The 25,201-nt window shown below is 44.0% G+C and overlaps 1 protein-coding gene across 7 annotated transcripts in view; it reads right to left on the bottom strand.

Annotated features, from left to right (window-relative positions):
- The window catches only part of LOC120372823 (kunitz-type serine protease inhibitor bitisilin-3-like), a 63,826-nt gene that overhangs the window by 5,973 nt on the left and 32,652 nt on the right, over nucleotides 1-25,201 (bottom strand). For 5 of the 7 annotated variants that reach the window (XM_039490229.1, XM_039490232.1, XM_039490230.1 and 2 more), the window contains 2 exons: nucleotides 11,904-12,095; nucleotides 1,452-1,619 (listed from right to left, as the gene is read on the bottom strand). In XM_039490229.1, coding sequence (XP_039346163.1) covers nucleotides 1,452-1,619; nucleotides 11,904-12,095 — 360 coding nt within the window. Of the gene's footprint in view, nucleotides 1-1,451; nucleotides 1,620-11,903; nucleotides 12,096-17,008; nucleotides 17,229-19,893; nucleotides 19,992-25,201 lie in introns of those variants that run through there. The other 2 variants (XM_039490228.1, XM_039490233.1) reach the window with 2 other exon arrangements.

Raw genomic sequence — 25,201 nt, 5'->3', positions numbered from 1 at the left:
AGCGGAAGAAGCTCCAGGGGCCCAGGCCCCGCGAGAGTTTTCCGGGGGCCCTGGAGCGAGTGAAGGACACCGCTCCAGGGGCCCCAAAAAACTCTTGTGGGGGCCCCTGCAGGGCCTGGGGCAAATTGCCCCACTTGCCCCCCCTCTGGGCGGCCCTGCTAAGTTGGTAGCACTCTGCATATTCAGAGTATTTATACTAAAAGAAGTAAAATACACAAAGGTCAGCTTCATGATTGTTAATGTCAGTTGTGTTTTTCAGCAATGAGAGAGAGAGAGAGAGAAAGAGAGAGACACCAAGTCTGTGAGAAGCACAGGTAACTTTGGCAATAAAAGGATATGAGGGAGAAGCAGCAGCCACACCACAAGTCATGTTTTGTCACTTGTGTTATTTATTGCGTAGGCAGTTCCGAGAATGGCCACCTGAGGTCAGTCAAAGTGTCGGTTCTCTAATACTTACATACAAAACAAATATTAGAGGACCTTAAGGTTGTAAAATCAGGCACTCAAAAAAAGTTAAATTTAGGCCCCCGTGCATATGCATTATAATAGATTTAATTACATGATCTCATGCCATATTCCACAGGAGTCCTGCCTCATTCAGTGCACAGGATGAATGTTAATCAAGATTGTGTAGGGAATTGTGCTGTTGTCTGTAAGACTATTGGCCTCATTGCTGTAGAAGCGTGAAGGCAGGGGACTGCAGGAAGAAAAAGGAGGGTCTCCTGGTTAAGGCAGTTGAACGCTGCCCTGGAGAAGTGGATTCTACCCTGCCTCTGGCACAGATTTCTATGTGATACTGGGCAAGTCCTGTAATCCAAGTTTTCATAGATGGCCACTAAGAGTGTTCTTTATTTATAGATGCCCAACTTGAGACACCTGGGGTCTGATTTGCAGAAGTGGCAAGCACCCACAACTGCAGCTGAAGTCAATAGCAGATGTGCTCTGAACATATAAAGTGATAAATATTCTGAAAAAATCAGGCTTTAGGCATCTCAAACTGAGCATCCAAAATTAGAAGATACTTGACAATTTTGGCCTTAATCTCTGTGTGTCTCAGTTTCCCATCTGTACAATGGGGAGAATACCTTTCTACCTCACAGGGGTGGGTGGATGTGTGTGTTAAGGTAAGTTTATTAATATTTGTGAAGCACTCATCTATGACAGAGATGAGTATAATTAAAAAAAACATGATGAAATTAATTCTTTGTCTCAAGTCACCGTCCCATGCTGCACTGACTAAACACCTGGCTTGGACAATTTCAACCTAAACAGTTAAAGTTTGTCCAAGTTATCAGCACCTGAAAATGGGGTTTTATAATGGAACATATTAGGCAACCTTAGCTATTTGCAGTGCTACCAGCTCTCCCTAAAGCAAATCATACCTAATCAGGACAGTGGGTAATGGACCTTTAGATGCCCACATATCATACCATAGAGTGCATTGTACATACCCTGAGCACACTTCTGGCAACATGTTGTCTCATTAACAAATCTATTTCCATTTCCTGCACAACCTCCATAAATGAAGGTCCTACACTTCTTCAGTGCATGATCAAAATACCACAACAAGTAGGTCCCTTTACAATGTCCAAGATCCTTCTCCAACAGGCAAACACGGTCTGCATGAAGAAAAAAAAGGTTAAAATCAGAACACTGGAGATGAAGCAACTCTGAATTAGCCTAATCTGTTTTCTTTCGTTCTGATCTACTTAGCACCATACAGTAATTTAAAATACAGGATTTCACACACAAAACCTCTGAATTCAAAGTGATATGATCAGTTTCTACTGACCAACATACACAGTAATAAAGCCCCTTAACTACAATGCATTCCTCAGCCAATCTCATCCCCAACTGTCTGCATAGAGGGGCTCTGCAGTGTTTCTCCAGAAGACTATCAAGTCTGGGCTCTGGCAGACTGGTTTGTTATCAGTCAGAAAGCCAGGGTTACCTACCATAGATATACTAAGAGGATAGATATACAACAGATTTGATTAGCTTAATGGCAGGTGTATAATGGGCCAAAGTCTACTCAGTTACACCCATTAGTTCAATGAGGTTGCACAGGTAATCAAGGGCATAACTTAGTCCTGTGTGTTAGTAGGAACCAATTCCTCTATGACATGTGGTGTGGGACTTGAAAGTCTCATTTACAGGCCCAGACTTCTTGCACATACACAACAGTGTGGAGTAGTAGATAGGCCAGTGACCTAGGACCCAAGAGATGTGGGTTCTGTTCTTGACTCTGCCACTGATCTGGTGTGACCTTGAGAAAATCACTTCATGGGGGAGTATTCTAGTTTTAAGATTTCAAGTTCTCTAGGGTATGAACTGTCTCATGTGTTTATATAGCAGGTCCCTCATCTCAGCTGAGACTTCTTGGTGAAATTATAATGTATAACAGTGTATATGAGGGGGAAAGTGGGGGAGCTATTTTCCTTCAGATCAAGCCAGCAGTGTTATATAGTTTAGGAAAGAAAGGCTGAGACTGTTGAGTGACACATCGAGTTCGGAATGTCTATCCCTGGTTAAGAATCTAAGCCTAATGCACTTAAAGAGTATTACACATGATTTCTTGGTGGTATCGCCAACAAATGCTTTATAACAGCTTGTTTGAATTATAATGTTATAAGTCACAACCCCTTTTCAAGAAGAGGAAAAGCTTTCAATAAAAAACTGCTTGTGTAATCATGTTCTTATTTTTGTAAATTTAAATGCTAATTTTAAACCTACTGATCCAAGGCTTGTGGTCATCCAATACATCACTAATACAATGAAATCCCAGCAGCTTTACAGTAATCATTCAGCAGCTCAACCAGCCAGTCACCTACAGGAGCTCCCTCTCTACCCTCCCCCTGTATTGTTGTAGGAAGTACATACTCAGAGCCCTCTCCAGAAATCCCATCAAACAAATGCAGAGCCCCCAGAGGGTCACCAAATTCAGGCCATTTTGGACCAATGAGGGAGCAAGTTTCAGAATCCTGGAACCCTCACAGAGCATGCCCTGCCAGCTACCCCCTCTTTTATAAAAAGGGGGATCCAGCTGACTGCAGTTGTTGCAGTATTCAGATTTAAGAACACACAAAGTAAAGAGACAATTGATGCTCTATTGGATAGATTATTTCCACACCAGTTCCCTATGTGTATTTCCAGGGGGCACCCTGACACAAAGTATGGTAATTTCAAAGCCCAAAATTGATCCCCTTCATTCCCCCTCTTTATACTGTAGCTCTGAATGAAACCATCTGATTTTCCATTTTCCATTCCAAGTGACTTATTCTCAGTGGTGATGACATTTTTTGCAGCATTACAATTGTAATGAGGATTCTCATAGTTGTAGAATACATGCATAGTCCTACAGTGAAAAAAGCTGTATTTACTCTAAACTCAAATTCAAGTATGTATCTGAGATCTACAGAGCAATTGTGTTCTTGTAAATGTGACACAAGAAACAGATTGGAATTAAGGTAACCTGATCAAAATTGCTTATTATGGACAGGATCCATATGGGTTGAATAACACAAAAGATTCTCTAGAAAGTGTGGGACTCAGCATTCTGCTGACATGGTCTATGGCGGAGTTGGAATTATAGACCAGATCCTCAGCTGGTGTAAACTGATGTAGTTCTACTTACTTCAGTAGAGCTATACATTGATTTACACTAGCTGAAGATCTTGTTCTATTTGTTTTAAACCACATTGAAAGATTGTTTTCCTCTCCTTCATATTGGTGACTCAGGATGACTAAAGGCACAATGTGATGATGTGCCACTCTTAGAAGAAATTTGACCTTTCCCATGATTTATGTTTTGCCCAGAGTGACAGCTTTTTCCTGCCCTTGACAACAGCTCAAAACTTTGAGACAACTGTTGAAACATACCTGATTCTGTCATTTCTGAGCATATCTGCAAAATACAATCCCTAGAATGGACACTTTTAAAGGCTACTTTGAGATCTTAGGTAACTGGTGATCTGAGCTCAGGGAATTGGATGCCTCCTTCAGAGGCAAACACATTCATTCTCACACTTCCACGGCACAACCTGGGTAAGGAAATAATAATCTTTACCACAGCTTTGGAGCTGTGCCCTGGTTCAGCTCCAGCTCCAGGCAAAAACCTGCAGCTCAACTGCTCTGAAGCTGCTCCGCGCTCAGGGGCGGCTCTAGAAATCACGCTGCCCCAAGCAGCGCGGTGTGCTGCGCCGCCCTTCCCCGGTCCTGCGGCGGGTCCCCGCTTCCCGCGGCTCCGGTTGAGCTCCCGCAGGCATGCCTGCGGCAGGTCGACCGGAGCCCGGGACGAGCGGACCTGCCGCGCAGGCATGACTGCGGCGGGTGCCGTGGTCCCGCGGGTCCGGTTGAGGTCCAGCCGAGCCCCGCGACGAGCGCCCCCTCCGCAGTCATGCCTGCGGCAGGTCCACTCGTCCCGGGCTCCGGTCGACCTGCCGCAGCCATGACTGCGGGAGGTCCGCCGGCCCAGCCTCCCGCCCTCCCCGGCGGCAGGGGACGCCCCCTACATTTTGCCGCCCTAGGCACCAGCTTGTTTTGCTGGTGCCTAGAGCCGCCCCTGTCCGCGCTCCACCTCTGGGCTCCGCTCCAAAGCCCTGATCTTTACTCTAGTATCTTCATATAAGAAACTCTTCAGAGTAACCATGTAATTGGCAGGACAGTGTCAAGAATTATAGTTGTGAAGATGAGCAGTACAAATTTGCTCCAAACTTGAGCCCTGAAGGAAGGCAGCTGAATTGAAAGGCACTGATCCCATAGAGCACATTCTGAAGGAGTACGGCAGAAAGGGATCTAGGGGTTATAGTGGACCACAAGCTAAATATGAGTCAACAGTGTGATGCTGTTGCAAAAAAAGCAAACGTGATTCTGGGATGCATTAACAGGTGTGTTGTGAGCAAGACACGAGAAGTCATTCTTCCGCTCTACTCTGTGCTGGTTAGGCCTCAACTGGAGTATTGTGTCCAGTTCTGGGCACTGCATTTCAAGAAAGATGTGGAGAAATTGGAGAGGGTCCAGAGAAGAGCAACAAGAATGATTAAAGGTCTAGAGAACATGACCTATGAAGGAAGGCCGAAAGAATTGTGTTTGTTTAGTTTGGAAAAGAGAAGACTGAGAGGGGACATGATAGCAGTTTTCAGGTATCTAAAAGGTGGGAGAAAACTTGTTCATCTTAGCTTCTAAGGCTAGAACAAGAAGCAATGGGCTTAAACTGCAGCAAGGGCGGTTTAGGTTGGACATTAGGAAAAAGTTCCTAACTGTCAGGGTGGTTAAACACTGAAATAAATTGCCTAGGGAGTTTGTGGAATCTCCATTTCTGGAGATATTTAAGAGTAGGTTAGATAAATGTCTATCAGGGATGGTCTAGACGGTATTTGGTCCTGCCATGAGGGCAGGGGACTGGACTCGATGACCTCTTGAGGTCCCTTCCAGTCCTAGAGTCTATGAATCTATGGTAGCAGCAGTACTTACAGCTGCAGTAGAAATTAGCAATAGTGGAACACTGTATACAGCAGACAAGACAAGGAACTACAATCTCTTTTCCATCTGCAGAAAAGGAGCTTTGGGGGAAGAAATTAAATGCTAGACAGACATTTACAAGATCTCCCAAAGGCCTTGCCTATCTGGGCCTTACAATAAAATGATCTCAAGGATTCCAGTAGAAGCCTTTTTGAACAACTAAAGTATTTCCCTTGTAGTGTTTGCAACCCAAACCTTGCTTCATCTTCTGGCATGCATTAGCACAATGCTGCAGAGTATAAACAAAAGAGAAAGTGATTGTATATTTCACTCAGTTTGTGTAAAGAAAATAGAGAAGAGAAAATGGAATAAGCAATCTCCATTTTTAAAAAGTCTCCAGTTTTAATTACCTAAGATGTTATTCATAACTGGTAAGGAATTCTTTTAAACTGAAAGTTCTCCTATGTTTTGCAGTTTTACATACCAGTCTAATCAATTGTTAAACTGCCCATCTTCCTCTATGCAACAGTGTGAGTGACATCAGGGTGAGAGCCAACAGTCTTATTTCCTTTCACTAGCTTTAGGGCTTGCTAACACTTACAGTAACTGCTTATGTAAATTTCATGTGACAGTCTCTTCAAACGCAATCTTGCAAGTAAAATCATGGTTGTGTACTCATGCTTCTAACACTATTAAGTGCTCAGGAGTATTCATTACATCATTTCATTGGTCAAAACAGGTCATTGTCTATCTAGCACAGGGGTTGTGAAACTGGTTGGGACCCCTCAGGGGGTCAGGAGGTTATTATATGGGGGGTCAAGAGCTGTAAACCTGCACCCCAAGCTCCGCTTTGTGTCCAACATTTATAATGGTGTTAAATATATTTAAAAGTGTTTTTAATTTAAAAGGGGGGTCACGCTCAGGCTCGCTATGTGAAAGGAGTCACCAGTAGAAAAGTTTGAGAACCACTGATCTAGCGCAACTGATTTCATTCCAGACTATGACTACAGCATTATGAACACATTTGGTCTAAAGATCTTGGAGAGGGCTAGTTAAGTAAGCTTGGGTGTACTAAACAAACAAATAAACAAAAGAAGCCTGACTCATTTTACATAAAGTGCGCTGGGGATACAGAGAACTCCAGGTTCTCACAAACCTCCTGCTGAAGTGGAACTGAACACTGTCCATTAGACTGAAACATTTGGCACTCAGGCTGTGTTGGGGTTAACCAAATCAGTCAATCAGAGAACAAAACCACAAGGAAAATTTAAAAGAGCTCTTAAGTAATTTAGGAGCCCAAGTCCCAGTTAGCTAACATATGGGGAAAAACACAAAGCACAAATTTTTGCATTGAAAATATTGAATGCTCAAACTGTTTTCAAGTTTTAGATTTTCCTCCCTCCATGAATAGCTTATGAACAACTTTAAGTGAAATAGAGATGAGCACTTCATAATCTATCTGCAAAATTCAACTAATAAACGATGTGTTACAAATTATTTGCTTGTTGCTAGTATATACCAAAGCATTTAGAGGGGTAAAACTAGAAAGAATGGAATGAAAACAACAGAAAGGAAATTTAGGCTGAGTCTCAGGGGGAAAAAAAACAAGTCTCCTAATAGCAAGATCTAGTAGGCTATGGAAGAGACTTCCAGAGGAAATGGTGGATGAAACCTTGTCTAATCTATTTATATATGTCCCAAGCTAAGCACTAGAAAACATCCTGCCAGGAGCCATCCTGCACTGGTAGTGAAATAGACAGGGTGAACTAATGGGTCTTTTCCAGCCCTAATTTCTGTTTGTACAGTACACAGCTGTTTCAGTGTCTGTAAATTGTAACTGTACACAGACTGTATCATTTCCCCCCACACACATTAAACAAGTATGTTTGTAGCCAAAATATTCTGCATGATATTTCTCCTGCACTGTTTGTTGTAAGCCCCAAGGCATCTGCCTCTGTGCTGCACATACTCAATTCTAGCTTTGTTTAAATAACTCTCCACTGTTCCCTGCATATATCTGTTCCTAATGCCACTTCACTCTAGTGGACATATATGAACAAACAGGTTTGATGGCTCAGAACACTTTTGTCCTGGTCAGTTTCTATTCTAAAGTTGTGACCAAGCATCTCTGGGCAAAATGCCTCACTGTTCGCAAGGCTAGCACAAGGCCCTTAGCTTAGGATGGGCTGAAATGAGATGAAATGCCCTGGTAATTGGGGGGCATTTCACCCTGGGATAGTTGAGAGGAAATCCTACTTCATAGGCTCATAGACTTGTCCATGGGACAGACAAATGGGAGATTTCCTAGGACTTAGGGTACGTCTACACTACGGGATTATTCCAAATTTACATAAACCGGTTTAGCAAAACAGATTGTATAAAATTGAGTGCGCGCGGCCACACTAAACACATTAAATTGGTGGTGTGCGTCCACGGTCCGAGGCTAGCATCGATTTCTGGAGCGTTGCACTGTGGGTAGCTATTCCGTAGCTATCCCGCAGCCTCCCCCGCCCCTTGGAATTTCCAGGTTGAGATCCCAGTGCCTGATGGGGCAAAAATCATTGTCACGGATGGTTCTGGGTAAATGTCATCAGTCACTCCTTCCGCTGGGAAAGCAACGGCAGACAAGCATTTCGCGCCTTTTTTCCCTGGATTGCCCTGGCAGATGCCATAGCATGGCAATCATGGAGCCTGTTTTGCCTTTTGTGACTGTCACCGTATGTGTACTAGATGCCGCTGACAGAGGCGATTCAGCAGTGCTACACAGCAGCATGCTTTTGCTTTTGCATGACAGCAGAGATGGTTACCAGCCATACTGTACCATCTACCATACCATAAATTGGTAATAAGATGATCATGGTTACCAGTCCTTTTGCACTGCACCATTTGCTGCTGTCATAAGTGCCCCTGGCTGAGATCAGCCAGGGCGCAAAGCAAAATTGGGAATGACTCCCTGAGTCAATCCCTCCTTTTTGGTATCTAAAAATAGAATCAGTCCTGCCTAGAATATGGGCAAGTGTACTAGAGAACCACTGTATCATAGAACCAGAGAGCACAGCTGCTCTGTGTCAGATTCTGCAGAAATTATGAGCTGTATGCTATTCACAGGGGGTGCTCCTGCAACAACCCCACCTGTTGATTCCATTCTTCCCCCAGCCTTCCTGGGCTACCGTAGCATTGTCCCCCCACTTGTGTGATGAAGTAATAAAGAATGCAGGAATAAGACACAGTGACTTGTTAGTGAGAAATGAGTGGAAAGCAGCCTCCAGCTGCTATGATAGTCCAGACAGGACATTAAGCAGTGTGGAGGAGAGGAGCCCAGCATCCCGCTGCTAGTCCAGGGGCAATTGAATCTTTTCTTTACACATGAAGGGTGGGGGCTGATGGAGCTCAGCCCCCTGTTGCTATGATGAAGACGGTTACCAGCCATACTGCACCATCTACCAGGAAAAATTAGGAGCAGGCGCCCTTGATCGACCTCACTGATGCTAGTCGGCATGGTTACCAGTCCTTTTGCACTGCCCCATGTGCCAATAGGCTGATGATGACGATGGATATCAGCCATATTGTACCATCAGCCACCCATGGCGGGGGGGGAGCAAGGATGTTGGTGTTGAGTGCTGCAGCATCGCGTCTATCTGCAGCATTCAATAAAGATAGGGTGACATGTAAAAGAGTCAAGAGAGGATTGTTTTCCCTTTCACTTCTGGGGGTGGGTGTGGGGGGTGGTGCGTAAATTGCCGAGCTATGCCCTGAACCACCGCGGACACTGTGTTTGACCCTAGAAGCATTTGGAGCTCAGCCAAGAATGCAAATGCTTTTCAGAGAGACTGCAGGAACTGTGGGATAGCTTGAGTCCTCCAGTCCCCGCTCCAGTCCCCCCTCCATGAGCGTCCATTTGATTCTTTGGCTTTCCGTTACGCTTGTCACGCAGCAGTGCGCTGAGTCCCTGCTATGGCGTCTGTCTGGAGATTTTTTAAAAATGATTTTGAATTTCGTCTTCTGTAACGGAGCGCTGATAGAACAGATTTGCCTGCCCTTACAGCAATCACATCCGCATGGTCCATGCTGGAGCTCTTTCTTTATTTTGATTTTTAACAGCATCGCCACACGTGCTGATCAGAGCTCCACGCTGGGCAAACAGGAAATATTCAAAAGTTCGTGGGGCTTTTCCTGTCTACCTGGCCACTGCATCCAAGTTCAGATTGCTGTCCAGAGCGGTCAGTGGTGCACTGTGGGATACCGCTCGGAGGCCAATACCGTCGATCTGCGGCCACACTAACCCTAATCCGATATGGTAATTCCGATACTAGCGCTACTCCTCTCGTTAGGGAGGAGTACAGAAATCGATTTAAAGAGCCCTTTATATCAATATAAAGGGCCTCTCAGTGTGGACGGGTGTGGCGTTAAATCGGTTTTACGCTCCTAAAACCGGTTTAAACGCTTAGTATAGACCAGGCCTTAGTCTTGCAACATTCCTAGTTCCTTCTCCTTTACTGGATGCAAAGTAATGTTTCAAGCTCAGTTGTTCCCAGTGTTCAGCTGCAATCTGAATACAAAAGGCAGAACTGGCTCAAACTCCCTTTCCCCCAGGCCTCTCTGCCTGTTTCTAGCACTGAAGTAAGCCTTTTGAAGGTTTGTTTCCAGGTTCCAGATGGAACTGGAAGAAGAAATGGTAAAACACAGCAGGAGGAAGGGGTGGTTATTAGGATTTTTCACCTGCTCTGAAGTGGGAAACCATGGGAGTCTCCTGAGAAAGTACGGAATGTTCTTCATTAGTTTCCCAAAGCAGTTCAGATAAGCACCCACACTTTTGGTTGCTTATATACACAGCAAACGCAAACTCTGAACTGACTGACAATATCCAAATGAGAATAAATCAGCCACCAATTTACAGGGCCTCAAATAGAGACCTTCTGTGGCGTGCTGGAGAATGAGCCAACGCCTCATATCCACAGCCCTTAACTTTTAGACGCAGAGAAGGACCCAAGTCATAGTTTGGATCTGGACTTGCTTTAGACACTAAAAATAATGTCCAAGACACCAAGATGTAATTCTAGTAGTTAAGGTGGTGAAATCTTGCCAACAGGAGAGGATCAGGAAGCTATAGTATTTAGTATGAGCTGAATTTTTAATGTTATGAAATACTTTAAAGGCTGGAATTTTTCTACTAGCACCTTGAGGAATGTAGTGTTACCTCATAAAATGGAACTAAACTAAACTGAAAGACTAGTAAAAAAAACCCAAAACATTTGACAGTTTATGTAATAAGGTAGAAGAGCCAGAGAAGTGTTTCCTATTTCAGGGTTGGCAACATTCAGTTTGGCACCAGTTATAGATCTAAGATCCAACATCTCATAATCTTGCAGAGCTAAAAAGAAGAGTTTTTCTACGACTGTAAAGGGGAGATCCCCAAACTGTCCAGTAGAACATACAGCACTTGCTTCTAGCCAGCTCTGAAGTGCCAGACTTCAAATCATGTCCAGGGAAACCATCTTTAGGAAATTTTAACAGATTTTTAAATATGTACTGACTATAATTTCTCTCCTTCTGAGTCCTACACAGTTAGACTCAGGGTCAATATTGCAGGAATTTCAGTGGCCATCAGGGATCTCCTCCTCCAGCTGCAGGGGCGTCTCCAGGCACCAGCACACCAAGCGCGTGCCTGGGGCGGCAAGCCACGGGGGGCGCTCTGCCGGTCGCCACCAGGGCGGCAGGCAGATTGCCTTCGGTGGCATGCCTGTGGAGGGTCCGCAGTTCCCGCATCTTCGGCGGACCTCCCGCAGGCGCACCACCGAATTCGCGGGACCGGGGACCTCCTGCAGGCAAGCCGCCAAAGGCAGCCTGCCAGCCGTGCTTGGGGCGGCAAAATACCTAGAGCTGCCCCTGTCCAGCTGGCAGTAGTATACAAAGCACACGTCATTTTGTTTCAGGAAATACACACTACTACTATCACTCAACAATCAATCTGTGTCTTTGCTGTTGTGGCTCACCTCCATTACAGGGATATTGCCTGTACCTAGGATGGCATCTTACATCAAGGAAGGCATTCCAGCAACTCCAGTCTCATCATCAAGTCCAAATGATATAATCTAATGTCAGGCTATAAAAGTGAAGGACCTGACCCTTATCAATATCTACAAACCTCCATCTACCAGCTGGCCAACTCCTCTCCTCCCAACCTTCTCAGGACCTTCAGTCTACTGTGGCAATTTTAACTTACACCGTTCCCACTGGGGATACGCTGATGATGACGTGGATGGAGTAAAGCTAGAGGAGTGAGTGTTGATGGTTGACCTGTAGCTCCTTTATGATCCTAAGCAGCCACCACTTTCCATAGCAACAGGTGGGCCTTGGGTTCTTCTCCTGACTTTGCCTCTTCTACAATCAGAAAAAGCTATGCTGAGAATGGAAAAGTCAAAATAAAAGCCAATATGACTCACCATCATCCGGATAGATTTGTTCAGCTAACGTAGAGCATCTCTTCATACACTGCCTGTCAGTGAAGAAGCGATTCCCATTCCCACCAGCACCTCTGTATGCAAATGGTTTACAGCGATCTGTGGTTTTATCATAGTAGAGTCGGATCCCAATCTTGTCTCCATGTACCCCTTCATCCATTGGCTCATTACATACTGTTCCAGGAAACACCAAAATGGAAAGCATGTTACTCACAGACAAAGTCTACCTGGTAATATTTACAATGGCAAGAGGTGCTAATTTATTCTGGTATAATTTCCCCATTTGGCCTGATTATGTTCTTATTGCTACACTGAAGTGCCATTTTAAGGCTGCTGGCCCAGTGTTCTTGCTGAGAGCAACCTCGTGGTAGACCTCTTACCAAGGTGTAGCCATTGCCTCAAGGGGCGTAGAGAGTGGCATGAGGAAGAATCTCCTGTGGAGAGGCTGCAATACCATTCCAAAGGCTGCTTCAACCCAACAGCTGCACTGCCAACACATTCCCTTCCCTGAAGGAGTGAGGGCCAGAATATTTAGACTGCCTAATCACTTTGCTTTGAAATGTCTAATGATAAAAAATAAGCAGAATAACTTTTGTAAATGCATTTTGTAAAAAAGTTTTTTTAAAACAAGACATCTTTCAGGCTTTCAGACAGGAAAAAGGCACTAACTCAATTTCTCCTCTCCCCACTTTTGCTGGTCACATTTAGAGACTAAAAGCTATGACTAAAAGCTTCTTTCACGTTAGTTTTTAGAGCCAACCCTGTTAACAAACAGCCAAAAACCAAACAAGCTTTTTATATCTCACTCCAAAGGTAACAAAATACCAATTCACTGTGCTGGCTGGCCCACAGCTTGCTTTGAGTTTCTGCACCAGTGGAAACTGTTCTACAAGTCTGACATTGGGGTAACCTATTTTAACCATGCAGTAGTGACTTAAAGCACAGGTTCCTGTGTTATCAGTCTCAACCCAAAAGACTAAGCTGTGAGTAAACTTGGAGTTGGATACGGGTTAATAGCTATCTTTCTGGTTCCATTTTAAAATATACCATTAGCTCAGATGTGGGCATCTGATACCAGTGAGTAGTTTGTTTGCAATCAGTAGAGTAGTTTGTTTGCAATCACAAGCAGACTGTTTAGTTCTTTGCTTTTGTTTTGCATTAGAGGAAGATATGCCTAGAAATTAACGAGCAACATTTCCCTGTTCTTTTGGCTTTTTTATTTGATTATGGGAAAACATATGGTTATGAGCATATGATTATGGGAAAACATAAAGCAGTCAGAGCACAAGACTTTGCACAGCAATATAGACCCTCCAGGAGGAGCCAAGGTTATTTGGGGCCAGATTGTATCCATCCATTGCCTGGTAATGCTAGAGAAGAGGACACAAGAAGACCATATCTGCTCCCTCTAGAGCTACGTCTACACTACTGTGGTAAGTTGTCCTACTCTAAGTCGACATACCTTAGGCCAGTTACTGCAGGGTCTACACCGTGGAGGATCAATAGGAAAAAAATCTCCCATTGACTTACCTTACTCTTCTCATCGGGGGTAGAGTACAGAGGTTGATTGCAAAGCAATCTGCAGTCGATTTGGCGGGTCTTTACTAGACCTGCTAAATCGATCGCCGTTGGATTGATCTCAGAGTGTCAATCCCAGCTGTAGTATAGACCTGAAAGGATCAGGCACAAGCTGACCAGAGGAAGGATGGAATGGGGCAGCGAAGTCATTGTCATTGTCCCACCCCCTTCCTTTCGCACTGGCTAATGGTGCTGGCCAGCTGCAGAGAGGGAAGTACACTGCACCAGTGGACATTATCTCTAATGTACAGACAGGGAATTGAGGCAGACGTCAGCGGCAACATCAGGAACTGAAATATAGAATCCTGCAAGATGAAGATTGTGAGAGTGGAGCCCTGAGCCATCATTCTTCGTTGTGCAGGCCAGGGTCAAACTGTAATTGCCTTAAAGACTCCACTCCTCTTGGATAAAGCTCAGTCTGAACATGGCTCTTGGCTACCCATGAGCCAGTAACTTGAAGCAAGCTGATGGGAACAGGCCCTGCCACTGTGCTCAGCGTAGGTCATGAGGCACTGACTAGTGATACTGGTTTGTTGTTCCCCTCACACACATTTCTGAGTCAGCAGCCGGCCCTCATTGCTGCTCCTTCTCTCACTTCAACTGCCCACAATGGCTACTCAGGTGGGAGTAAGAGCTGCACTTACCACTGCACCTCCCTGCATAATAATCCTACCAATGACCACTATGCACATAATCTGCCATTACTTGTATGGCCTTACTACTCTCTGTGCACCCCTGTCATGCACCCCTCTTGCTCCAGCCCTCAGAACATGCAGGCAGGTGGCCTGCACACTTCACAGAGTTCACTGCTCTGAGAAGTTGCTGAATACTTGTGCTTTGGCTCGCTGCACATCACTCAGCTGCCTACCTCAATCAAGCACGGTCTGAACCGAGCTTGTGTGCTGAAATGCCCACTTCTTCATAATACAAGACCTAAGTCTGCCTGTGCACACAGTCTCCTACTCAGCTCTCAGAGCCAACACAAGAAGCACATCCTGTGAATGAAGCAGATGGAGCAGAGACACTGCCGGGAGGCCAGTGACAAAAATGATCCTGTTATTATAGGAGTTATTTATGGAGGGATCCAGAATCAATACAAAGTACAGTGAGAAAAATGCTGTGTTCCGTTTTTAGCAGGAAGCCTTACTAAACAGTACCTCTCGCTTCTTGGCTTGCTCACTGTCTGGCTCCCTTTTTATCCAGGCTAAATGGCTTTCTGGTGTATACAGCCAGGACAAATATAGTGATTTACCATTGCACACCTATTATTTGGTTTCTATCTAAAGCTGACGTGAGAGCTCTATGCATTTACACTCAAGGGACTGCTGGAAAGATCCCTTCACTTTCTCAGAAAATTTGCTGTTGCCACCTTGGAAGAATAATTCCCCCACCCACATCTCACCCACTTCTCCACATGTACAAAGAACCCTGTTAGTCACAGCACTGACCACAAAATGTCTCTCTCCTTCAAGATTAGTTTGTTATTTCACCATTTCTCTACTATGAAACTGCCAATAATTTAGGCTCTCATTTATGCCTTCTTCACTTGGTGGCAGACACCACTGTTTGATAGCTAGCCAGAAGTCTTGACAGAGAAGACTATTTTTGGTACCCAAACGCCTCTGTGCACCCTTCATACTACCAGCACCCAGCATCCCATGGGGACTCAGATGCTCAACTGCACTCTGAGTACAGTGAAGGATCCTCATTAAGATAAACCATAAAACTAATTTTGGTTCCAGATAAGAGGGTGACCCGAAATCAAGCTGACATGGGACATTCACAATCTGCCACAAAAGACCAGGTGTGGGGCCAATGTTTGGATGAGGACTACAGACAAAGAGAGCATTAATAGGGTTAATATTACTATTTTTCATCAAGCTGCTTTACAAACAGCAACTCATTAATCCCCACACATCCCTTGTGGGGGGAGGAAATCAGTCCATTTTACAGAAGTGGAATGGACACCAATTTCCTCTTTGGCCTTGGACTTGTCACTTTAACCTCTCTGCTTCAAAACTCTCAGGTACCTACCTGACAGGACATTTGTGAAGATTAGTGAATGTTTATGAAGTACTCTGAAGACAATGGGGGAGGAGATAGGTAGACAAAAAGTATATCCTCATACTGTGGTCTTAACAAATCCCCTTGCATCAGTTAAAGTGGGATACAGTGAAATGCAGCAGGACTTGATTTTTATAGCTTGCAGAAACTGGAAACACGGGGGAAATGTTTCTCATAGCACCAAAAACAAGATTTGAGAGAAGTAAAGCTTTGTAGAGAAGAAACTTTCAGGGGAGCAGAACCTCTTGCATTCTTATTCTGTTCTGCTACGGACTTCCTTGGAGGAAGCCACTTAACCTCTCTGCCCTATTGTCCCTGTGTTACAAATAGGAAACACTTACCTCTCAAATGCGTAAAGGTTAATCAGTTCATGTCTGAGAAAAGCTTTGAAGATAGAAAGTGTGAGATAAAGGCAGAGTATTGCATTCTGAACTCATTAGCCACAATTTCTTATCACATCACCTACCACTCATAACTTATATCAGGTCCTAGGCTGAATGCCATACGGGATTTGTTTTGAGATACCCATGCACTTGCAGATGTTCTTGTACCTCATCTTAATCTGTTTGGTGCTGGTTTCCCCACACACAATGTCATTTGAAACAGACATTTCATTGAGACTAAAGTACAGTTCTCAACTTATATCAGGTACACTCTGACATTTAAATAATTTAAACCAGCAGAGATTTTAATTAATGAATAGACTTCTGTCATAATTACAAGGTTCAGCTGTGGCACAATCACATTTTTAATTTCCTAGCTAGATATTAGCTCTTATCTTTATTTTGTCAGTTCTTTGCAATCTAAATGGAGTCCAGAATGTCAATGAGTTCACTTCAGCAAGGTTGAGAGAGGAGCAAGGAGAAATGGATTGAGTAAGAGGCTTAAGAAGGCAAGAGTCTGAACAGAGAGGAACCTTAGAATGCTTTGTGTGAAATACCCAGAAATGTCTGTAGGAATGTGGTGACAGCACCTTTCTGCCAGCTGTAAACTAAAGGTAAATGGAACTTCTGATAAATATATTCAGATGTTCACACAAATGATCCATTCAGTCTTCCATAGCAATTGAAAGTCTACACCGCATATTCAGAGCTGGATTGTTTGTCTAACCCATCCTTTATCATCTCTATGGGTCAAAGATCTATTTATGGTGAACAATAATGTACAGACAGTGACTATGTTATGCTGTATTGAACACACACACAACATCATTAAGCAACAAAGAGTCCTGTGGCACCTTATAGACTAACAGACGTTTTGGAGCATGAGCTTTCGTGGGTGAATACCCACTTCATTGGTCTACATGCATCCGACGAAGTGGGTATTCACCCACGAAAGCTCATGCTCCAATACGTCTGTTAGTCTATAAGGTACCACAGGACTCTGCTGCTTTTACAGATCCAGACTAACACGGCTACCCCTCTGATACTTATCATTAAAATCACCTAGTGCAGAAGGTAGTAAACCCAGCATGCAGAAGGAAGGTAAATCAAGTCTCCAACCAAAGCCTTCTCCATTTAAGTATGGCTGCACATAAGGGGAAGCTAATCCACTGTGCTGAACATCTTGTGTTCACTCCTACCAGCCTCCGGACAGATCAGGGGTTTGATCATGCAGCATTTCTCAGGCAACTCATCCTTGCACACAGGAGCCTTCCTATTGAAGTCAAAGGATATATGTCCTTAATACAAAAATAGCATTATTACTCACAACTGCTTAACATGTCAGTGACACAAATAGCTCAACCAATCGAGAACAACATAAGGAAGGCCCTTCCACCAGCCACATCCCTTAAAACCTGAGATGATACACCTGACAGGCAGGCAGACTAGTAAGTGTAGATTCATTGTCTCCAACCATTTTGGAGTATCTGTCTTTCAAGAAATTGTAGGCTGCTTGAAATAAAGGTCTTGAGCGTGTCCTCTTCCTGTTGTGAGACTAAGGGCTAGACCAACCAAGGGATTTACATGCCTAACTGCCACCTTAGGCACCTAACTCCAAAATTTAGATCCTCAAAACCCCACATAGCCCCACAGGCACAAAAATTTCTGCCCATAGGCAGAACTCCTGACACCTCCAAGCAGCTCCGTGCCTAACTCTTGCCTGAGCCCCAGGGGCCTTCTCAAATGAGGTGGTGGTAGTCTCTTTCTCCCTGTCTCTCCTCTTGAAGCTGTTCCACTTTGTATGAAAAGCTTAAATATTCAGGGCGCCACTGAGAGAATGATAACGACTGTGTAAGCCTATTAATTCCTATTAAAAGCCGTTAGGGCATTCACCTGGGAGATCCATGTTCAACTCCCTGCTCCAGCGAATATCTAAATAATTTATAATTTAGAAAAGCTTCAACAAGAGAGCTTGAGAGAGCCACAGCCCAGCCTATCACGTAGCTCAGTGGTTAGGGACACAGGCACCAACTTTTGTTGGCGCCAGTGAGTGCTCGCGCCCCACTACCCCGGGCCCAGCCCCAACTCCACCTCCTCCCTGCCTCTCTGGACCCCTCCCCAAATCCCAGGCCTGGCCCGCCTCTTCCCCGAGCGCGCCATGTTCCTCCTCCTCCCCTCTCCCTCCCAGCACTTGCCATGCGAAACAGCTGGCATGAAACATGTAGGAGAAGCCAGACAATCACGATGCTCTCAAATAAACTCACACAGGAAAATGATAAAAGACAAAAACATCACATCACCTGTGGGTGAAAACTTTTCACAAAGCGATCACTCTATATCTGACCTATCAGTCCTCATCCTCAAAGGAAACCTGCAGAACACTTTCAAGAGACAAGCATGGGAGCTTAAATTCATAACTTTGCTAGACACTAAATATCATGGACTGAATACAGACACTGGATTTATGGCTTATTACAACAATCTATAACCCACTAACAACCCCTCCACCCCAAACTACTCCCTCCCTATGACTGGAGAGATGTTAACAGGCCACTTCACCTTGAAATATGTCCTAACTATTTATGCTCAACAATCTATTCCATCTTGTGTTTAGCTGTGACATTCTGAGTAAGGGCTTGTCTACACTTAAAATGCTGCAGTGGTGCAGCTGCACCAATACATCTCTGTGCCACTATAGCACTTCAAGAAAGACGCTACCTATGCCAACAGGAGAGCTTTTCCTGTCAGTATAGGTAATCTACCTCCCCAAGAGGCAGTAACTATGTCACTCTCCCATCAACAAAGTGCTGTCTACACCAGGATTTAAGTCAGCATAACTGCGTCACTCAGCAGTGTGGAAAATCCATACTGTCTGGAAATCAAGACTAATAGCAGACAGGTGCAAAAACAAGCACTGTACTCTGTATCTTTATATAGAGTCACATGGGATGGGAAAAAGTGTAGACCAGTGTTTAATTATGAATATTGCAGCTGCAGAGCAATGAGCATATTTAAAACAATCAAGTCAAACACCACATGCAGAACAATCCTCCAGCAAAGTTAAAGGTGGCCTCAGATTAAATCTAGAGGACTATTTTTTTTTAAAAATTGGGCATGCATTAGCATAAAATTCTACATGAAAGTATTGCAAGTTTGCATACAGTACTGTGTGCGATTTCCATCATTTGCTGGTTTGGATGAATATTTTATATACCTAATACATACATCTTCAAAACTGTAAATGAAACTTCACCAAGCTATTGTCAAAAAGAAACCTACTGAAAATCTTAATTTGGGTGTATTTCTTGCAAGATAGATGTTAGACATGTTAAACATGAACAACAATGCACCTGGATTATGCACTTTTAGTCAAAACTTGAGCAGGCTCAAAGTATTTGACGCAGATCTATTATTTTGTAGTCACGCAAGCGGCAACATATTGTATCCATGACAATACAATACTGGACGGGATAAGTAACATTAGGTATGTTTCTCAAGCCATCTTTTCCTAAAACTGATCATAACTCGTGAAAAGAAACAAATCCAAAAACACTTGGCACCCATCCCTAATCTCATTTGAAATATTCTGCTAGACAGCAATGAAATTGTGTTTACTGAAGAGAATAATAATTCCTTGTATTTATGTAACACTAGTTAAAGAGGTGATCACAGCATGCTTATACTTGTGCGGGGGAAGATGGAAAGTATATTATGCTATGGACACTGCATAAAAAATGTCAGAGGGCAGGTGAAAAGTAACTTCTGAAAAGGGAATTTGAGGGAGGCAGCATGTAATTTACAAGTGGGGATTTGGCCAGGGCATTGGATTTTTCAATTCCTTCCGAAAAGCTCCATAACCATGTAGTCTATAATGACCAATGGTCAGCACCTTCGTGTTGTACATCATACAAAATAAAAAGGTATGTTAAAGAAAGTAGCTCTCTTACCTTCCAGTCTTGCTGATGTAAAGAAAACAAGGCAAGTACAAAATAAAACCACAGTGAGCGCAATTCTACAGCTGTTCATTGTGCTTCTGGACCCACACTCATCCCCCCCTTGCCTTGGGAAACACACTATCTACTGTCCACACTGCTTATCTGAAAGTGCAAAGTTCACTTCAGAGATCAATCTTTTTGCCAATCATAATGCAACATGCACTAATCATTAATAGCTAGCTAGCTATTGTAAAGAACTCTTAAGTTTCTTGATGCGTTCCTTCTGATAAATAAAATTGACACCCCTCTCTTCCCAGCTTGTTTGCTTTACAGTAGACTCTTCTGCCCAGACACATAGAGGCTCATTGACAAAGAGTTTTCTGGGAGAACCTTCATCCTGATCTAGTCATTCATTCTGCTAAGGTGGCAAGAGTCATAGTGACCAAATATACCTGGCACCCAGGAGGACTGGACAATCACTTTTCCAGAGACTGAAGTTATAGCCGCCCCTCATGCACTGGCTGATAGGAATAATAGAAGTTACTGCTGAAAACTCACCCAGTTCCAGTTGAGAATTGGGTTTTGAAAGAGAGCAATACTGTAGGTCAATTGGTTCCTCAAGCTACTGGTCCTCCACTAGAAACCAAATGCAAGATTCAAATTGAATCTACTGGAATTCCTATTAAAAGCCAGTTCCATCTGTAATTGCTCTTCATCCCCTCTGGAATTATGTTTCTGGGCTTCTCTTGTGTGGCTGCGAGATGCGAAGCACCAGGATAAGAGTGGCAGCAGCTGAAACTGAGACAGAGAGGGTTCGAAGACAAAAGACTGTGGAATGCTTTGACCAAAGTAAGTTACACATTTCCAAAGGGAACCTACTGTCTCCCAAAAGCATGTGCCTCCCAGCTTCCCCCTTCCCTAGCTGGTTGTGCCCATTGAACTCAGTGGTGTTTGCCTAGGTGTAACTGAGGGCAAAATTCAGCCCCTGAAGTTTGGAGATATTTGGATTCAGGGCTTTGGTTTAGTCCTACCTCTATTTACTAGAGCTATAGCCTCATATATTTGGGCTACTCTCTCAAGCAAGCTCTTCTCCCCTCCAGAATACTCTGAGATTTAACTAGGCCCCAAGCCTACGTTTGGCACATAACAAAAGGAACTGATGCTTTCTGATACCTGGCTTAAAAGTGCAGAAGTCCTAGGTATTATTGTAGCTATGAGCTCTATTGCTGTCACCCCCTTGTATGCCAATTTGTTGCTTCCTGCAACAACGCTGCAGGCTAAAAAGCAGCAGTAGCAATTCAGCAGGAGAGCTATTCCTCCTACATCAGTGATTAAAGGAAGAGACTTGTATGTTTACATGAAACAGATATCAGATCTTGTTCCTGCCAGACCCTGGGTCACTTGTGAGAAGCGCCCGTAACCAGCACTGCAGCCAGACCCAACAAGAGCTTGGTTGTTATGATGACCAGCAAACAGGTTTTCACCTGCCAGTGCACATTGTTCCAAGAAGAGGACATTTCTAGCACTAAAGACAAAGGGTGCATGCTGAAGGCTGCAGCTACTAGGGTTAGTTTCTGAGGGATACATCTGCTTTACTTGTCAGGCAACAAAACAATTTTTTATCATCCTTCAGTAGGGTGGATATGATTCTTCCAAGGATGTTAGACAACAACGTCCTTTATTGCCTATTAATTCATAAATGCAATTCTGAACAGGATGAGAGACATTAAGGAAATCAGTGTCAAGGCAACAAGGAACTCACTCAACACAAAAATACCCCACATAAAATCCTGTCAACTGGAACAGTCTAGTTTAACAATGGACTGCCCCCTCTAGGAGTCCATCCAAAGATGAAGAGAACAAAAATGGAAGATTTGCACAAACTATTTAATCTTTAAAACTAAACATGCCGCAGAGGTGGGGGCAATGGGCATTGGCACTAGCCTTACACCAGAGTTTAATGTTCCAATATAGATCAAGTGTAGACTCAGCCTAATCCCTCTGTTTATGCACCCAACAGAACTACCAGCCAACTGGGACAGCGGAGTGACATCTAGTGTCTTCTCTAGAGAGACTCTAGAATAGAGCCACATAAAAAAGTAGGTCAGAACTGAGAAACTTGGACAAAGCTGGGACCAAGACTGGCACAGCACCCACCAGCACTATGCCTCATTGCTATTAGTTTCATTTTAATGTGCACTAGTCTCAAAATTTTACAAAGCAAACATCCCATAGGATACCACTAGGTGTCACTATGAACCAGTGTGGTTTTGATACTTCAGAAGCTGAATTAATTCCTTCTTTTGGTTCTAGCTGATCTGTTTCCAGTATGCACTGGACCTAAGAGAAAATCTGTTCACCTGTTTGCTTTTGCTACTTAGCCAAATGATCAATACAATTCTTTCATGGGTACATATCCCTGGAACTTTGATATTGCTCACGTCAAAGGATTTTTCCCTCCATTTCAATCCCATTTAATTTTTAAAGTTAAAGACATGTTTTTCAGTCAAGCCATTTCCAAGTTTGCAATATGCAAACTCTTACTGTCTTAGACAAGTCGTCCAACACTTGTCCTTAAAATCAGAATGACTCCTCCTCCCAACGCCTGGGTGAGGTGTGCGATGCATTCACCATGGGCACTATGCTTGCAGGATGATTAAAGGACAAAATGAAGGTCCAAGCCACCCAGCTCCCATTAAGATAAATGAAAAAGACTCCCAGTTACTGCTGGGAGCTGTATAAGGCACTTAAGCTTCTCTCCTAGAAATCCAGTTTGTCTAGGAGGTCAATAAGAAACCACATTAGTAAAAGCAGGTTCTCAATAAACAGCCTTATTTCTTCAGGCTTTTGAGTGGGTTGGCTACCATGGGACTGCAGATCTGAGCCAAAAAGAGAGCTCCAAAGTGGGTCAGTTGCTGTCAAGGGGTCATATGAACAACACTATCCAAAGCCTAATGTTCTTACAAACTAATGAAATTACCTCATTGACCAATGATCAGGCATTTTGGAGACCATTTTAATCCCTAGATCCACAATTTAATTCCTTGCTAGAATGGATTCCTCACACACAGAGATAACCTTTCATCTGATTATTACTTACTTGGGACCATGTGACAACTTTCCATGAAGAAAAGCATTTAAGGAGTTAAATATGAAGAAAATCCACAAGATACAGTAAGTCATTCATAGTAAATGGCAGCATAACATCTGTTCCATGAGAAAACCAAGATGTGGCAAACTACAGGGGTTGTGGCTATGGGAGCGGCATAATCCACAGATGACTTGTTTGGGGACACACTGTAACACCATGCTCCATAACAGGGGCCTACAGGGTCAAGATGGGCATTCATAGTAAATGACAGCATAACATCTGGTCCATGAGAAAACCAAGATGTGGCAAACTACAGGGGTTGTGGCTATGGGAGCGACATAATCCACAGATGACTTGTTTGGGGACACTCTGTAACACCATGCTCCGAGAACATTTCTGAGCCCTGCAATCTGAAATTGCTGTGAGTGTCTGGGCCTGACATCAAACACTCTTCTCCCACTTATTTCCCACCCAAGTCCATTAAGAGCTTGATGATATACATCAAGGTGTGTATGGCTGGTAAGGTAATGGCAAGTTCATGGCTGGCCTTACCATGAGGCGAACTGAGGCAGCCACCTCAGGTGCCAGACTGGTGCAGGGGGGAGGGTGTGCCACTAGGACCCAGTGTGTAGAAAATTGTGTCTGCTGCTGGTGCATATGTATTCTCTCTGCTCTAGATGCAGAGAGATGGTGGAGTGCTGTGCTGGAGGAAGGAGGGCACAAGAGACATAATGGGCAGGCAGGAGAAAAGATGAGAGGGAATAACAGAAAGCAGCAGGAGCTGCAGGGAGAGAGAGGAGGAGGAGCCTCCTAGGTACCTCTCTAGCACCCCCAGGAGCCTGGACTGATTAATACCAGCTTCTCAGGGAGCTTCCTGTTTCCTGCTGCTTCCCTGAACCCACTGGAGGAGAACAGGCAGTCAACTGAAGTAGTGGGAGCCAGTTAGACCCTTAAGATGCTGCTATCTTCCCTCACTCAGGCCCTGTTACCAGCCTGCTTATTTGTCCCCTTCAATTGAGTGTTGAGAGCCACTATAGCTGGCACAGAACAGCAGTCATGAGTGAAAGAAGAAAACACCCATCTGGGGCAGCATTCAGAAAAAGAAAGCAAGCAAAGGAAACTTTTCTATCTAAGCAGGAAGGAGCTCTCCTGTGATACATAGACACAAATGTTCACGGTGAGCCTTCCGGCCCCAATGAGGAGGTGAGTGGTGAGGAGATGCCTGATCTTCCAGTTAGTCAGAGTACAGGTGACCTAGCAGCTACTGCAGCATCCATATCTCCATCTCAAACGGATGTAACCATGCACATTCCTGAAGAAAAGTGTAGATCAGAGAAGAGAGTGTGGTGGAGGTGCAAGAAACAGCTGCTGCTGAGTTTAGTTCCTTAAGTCTAGATGATCCAGGACTGTGGACCCACTTGAGCAGTAGCCTGAGGGACTTCCTTGTACTGCATGGGCTACAGCAAGTGAAAAATATCATGTTCCCCAAAGACAATGAAAATAGACGTTTCCATCCAACACATTATGGGCGTAAAATCCCCAATGGTGACAAAGTGGAAAGGCCATGGTTTATGTACTCAAAAAAGCAGAATGCTGCATACTGTTTTTGTTGCAAACTGTTTGAAATAGATGTTGAAAGCAAGAGACTCCAAGGTGTTGACCTTGATATATCTGGAGCAATGGAACAACTGGACAAAGCAAAGACATACCTACAGTCTTACCAGTCAGATGAGGGATTTCAAAACGTTCTGAAGAGTTCACAGAAATTGGCAGAGGAACTTCACACTGAAGCTATTTTCCCACCCATTCAAGAATTCAAGAGTCACCGAAGAAGATGACATTTTGATTACGAGGCATGGGATAATCCCATAAGAGATCCCAAACAACAATTCAAAGTTGAATTCTTTAACCAGGTGCTAGATTGTGCAATACAGTCAGTTGAAGAACGTTTCATGCAGCTCAAGGAACATAGCAGTATATTTGGGATGTTGTATGATATTCCAAAACTCCTCACTATACCTGAAGAAGACCTACACCAGCAATGCAGGGCACTAGAGACAGTGCTGACACATGATGACATCCGCAATATTGATGCAAGTGATTTAGGTGATGAACTGAAAGCCCTTTCAAGATACATTTCAGCAGGATCAACTCCAAAGGCTGTTCTGGAATATATCTGCACAAATAAGATAACCACCCTCTTTCCAAATGCTTTTGTTGCTCTGCGCA

This window comes from Mauremys reevesii, linkage group 10, assembly GCF_016161935.1.
Source record: "Mauremys reevesii isolate NIE-2019 linkage group 10, ASM1616193v1, whole genome shotgun sequence".
Taxonomy (NCBI): domain Eukaryota; kingdom Metazoa; phylum Chordata; order Testudines; family Geoemydidae; genus Mauremys; species Mauremys reevesii.
The sequence above is the reverse complement of the archived record's forward strand: the minus strand, read 5'-3'. Positions and strand labels throughout refer to the sequence as shown.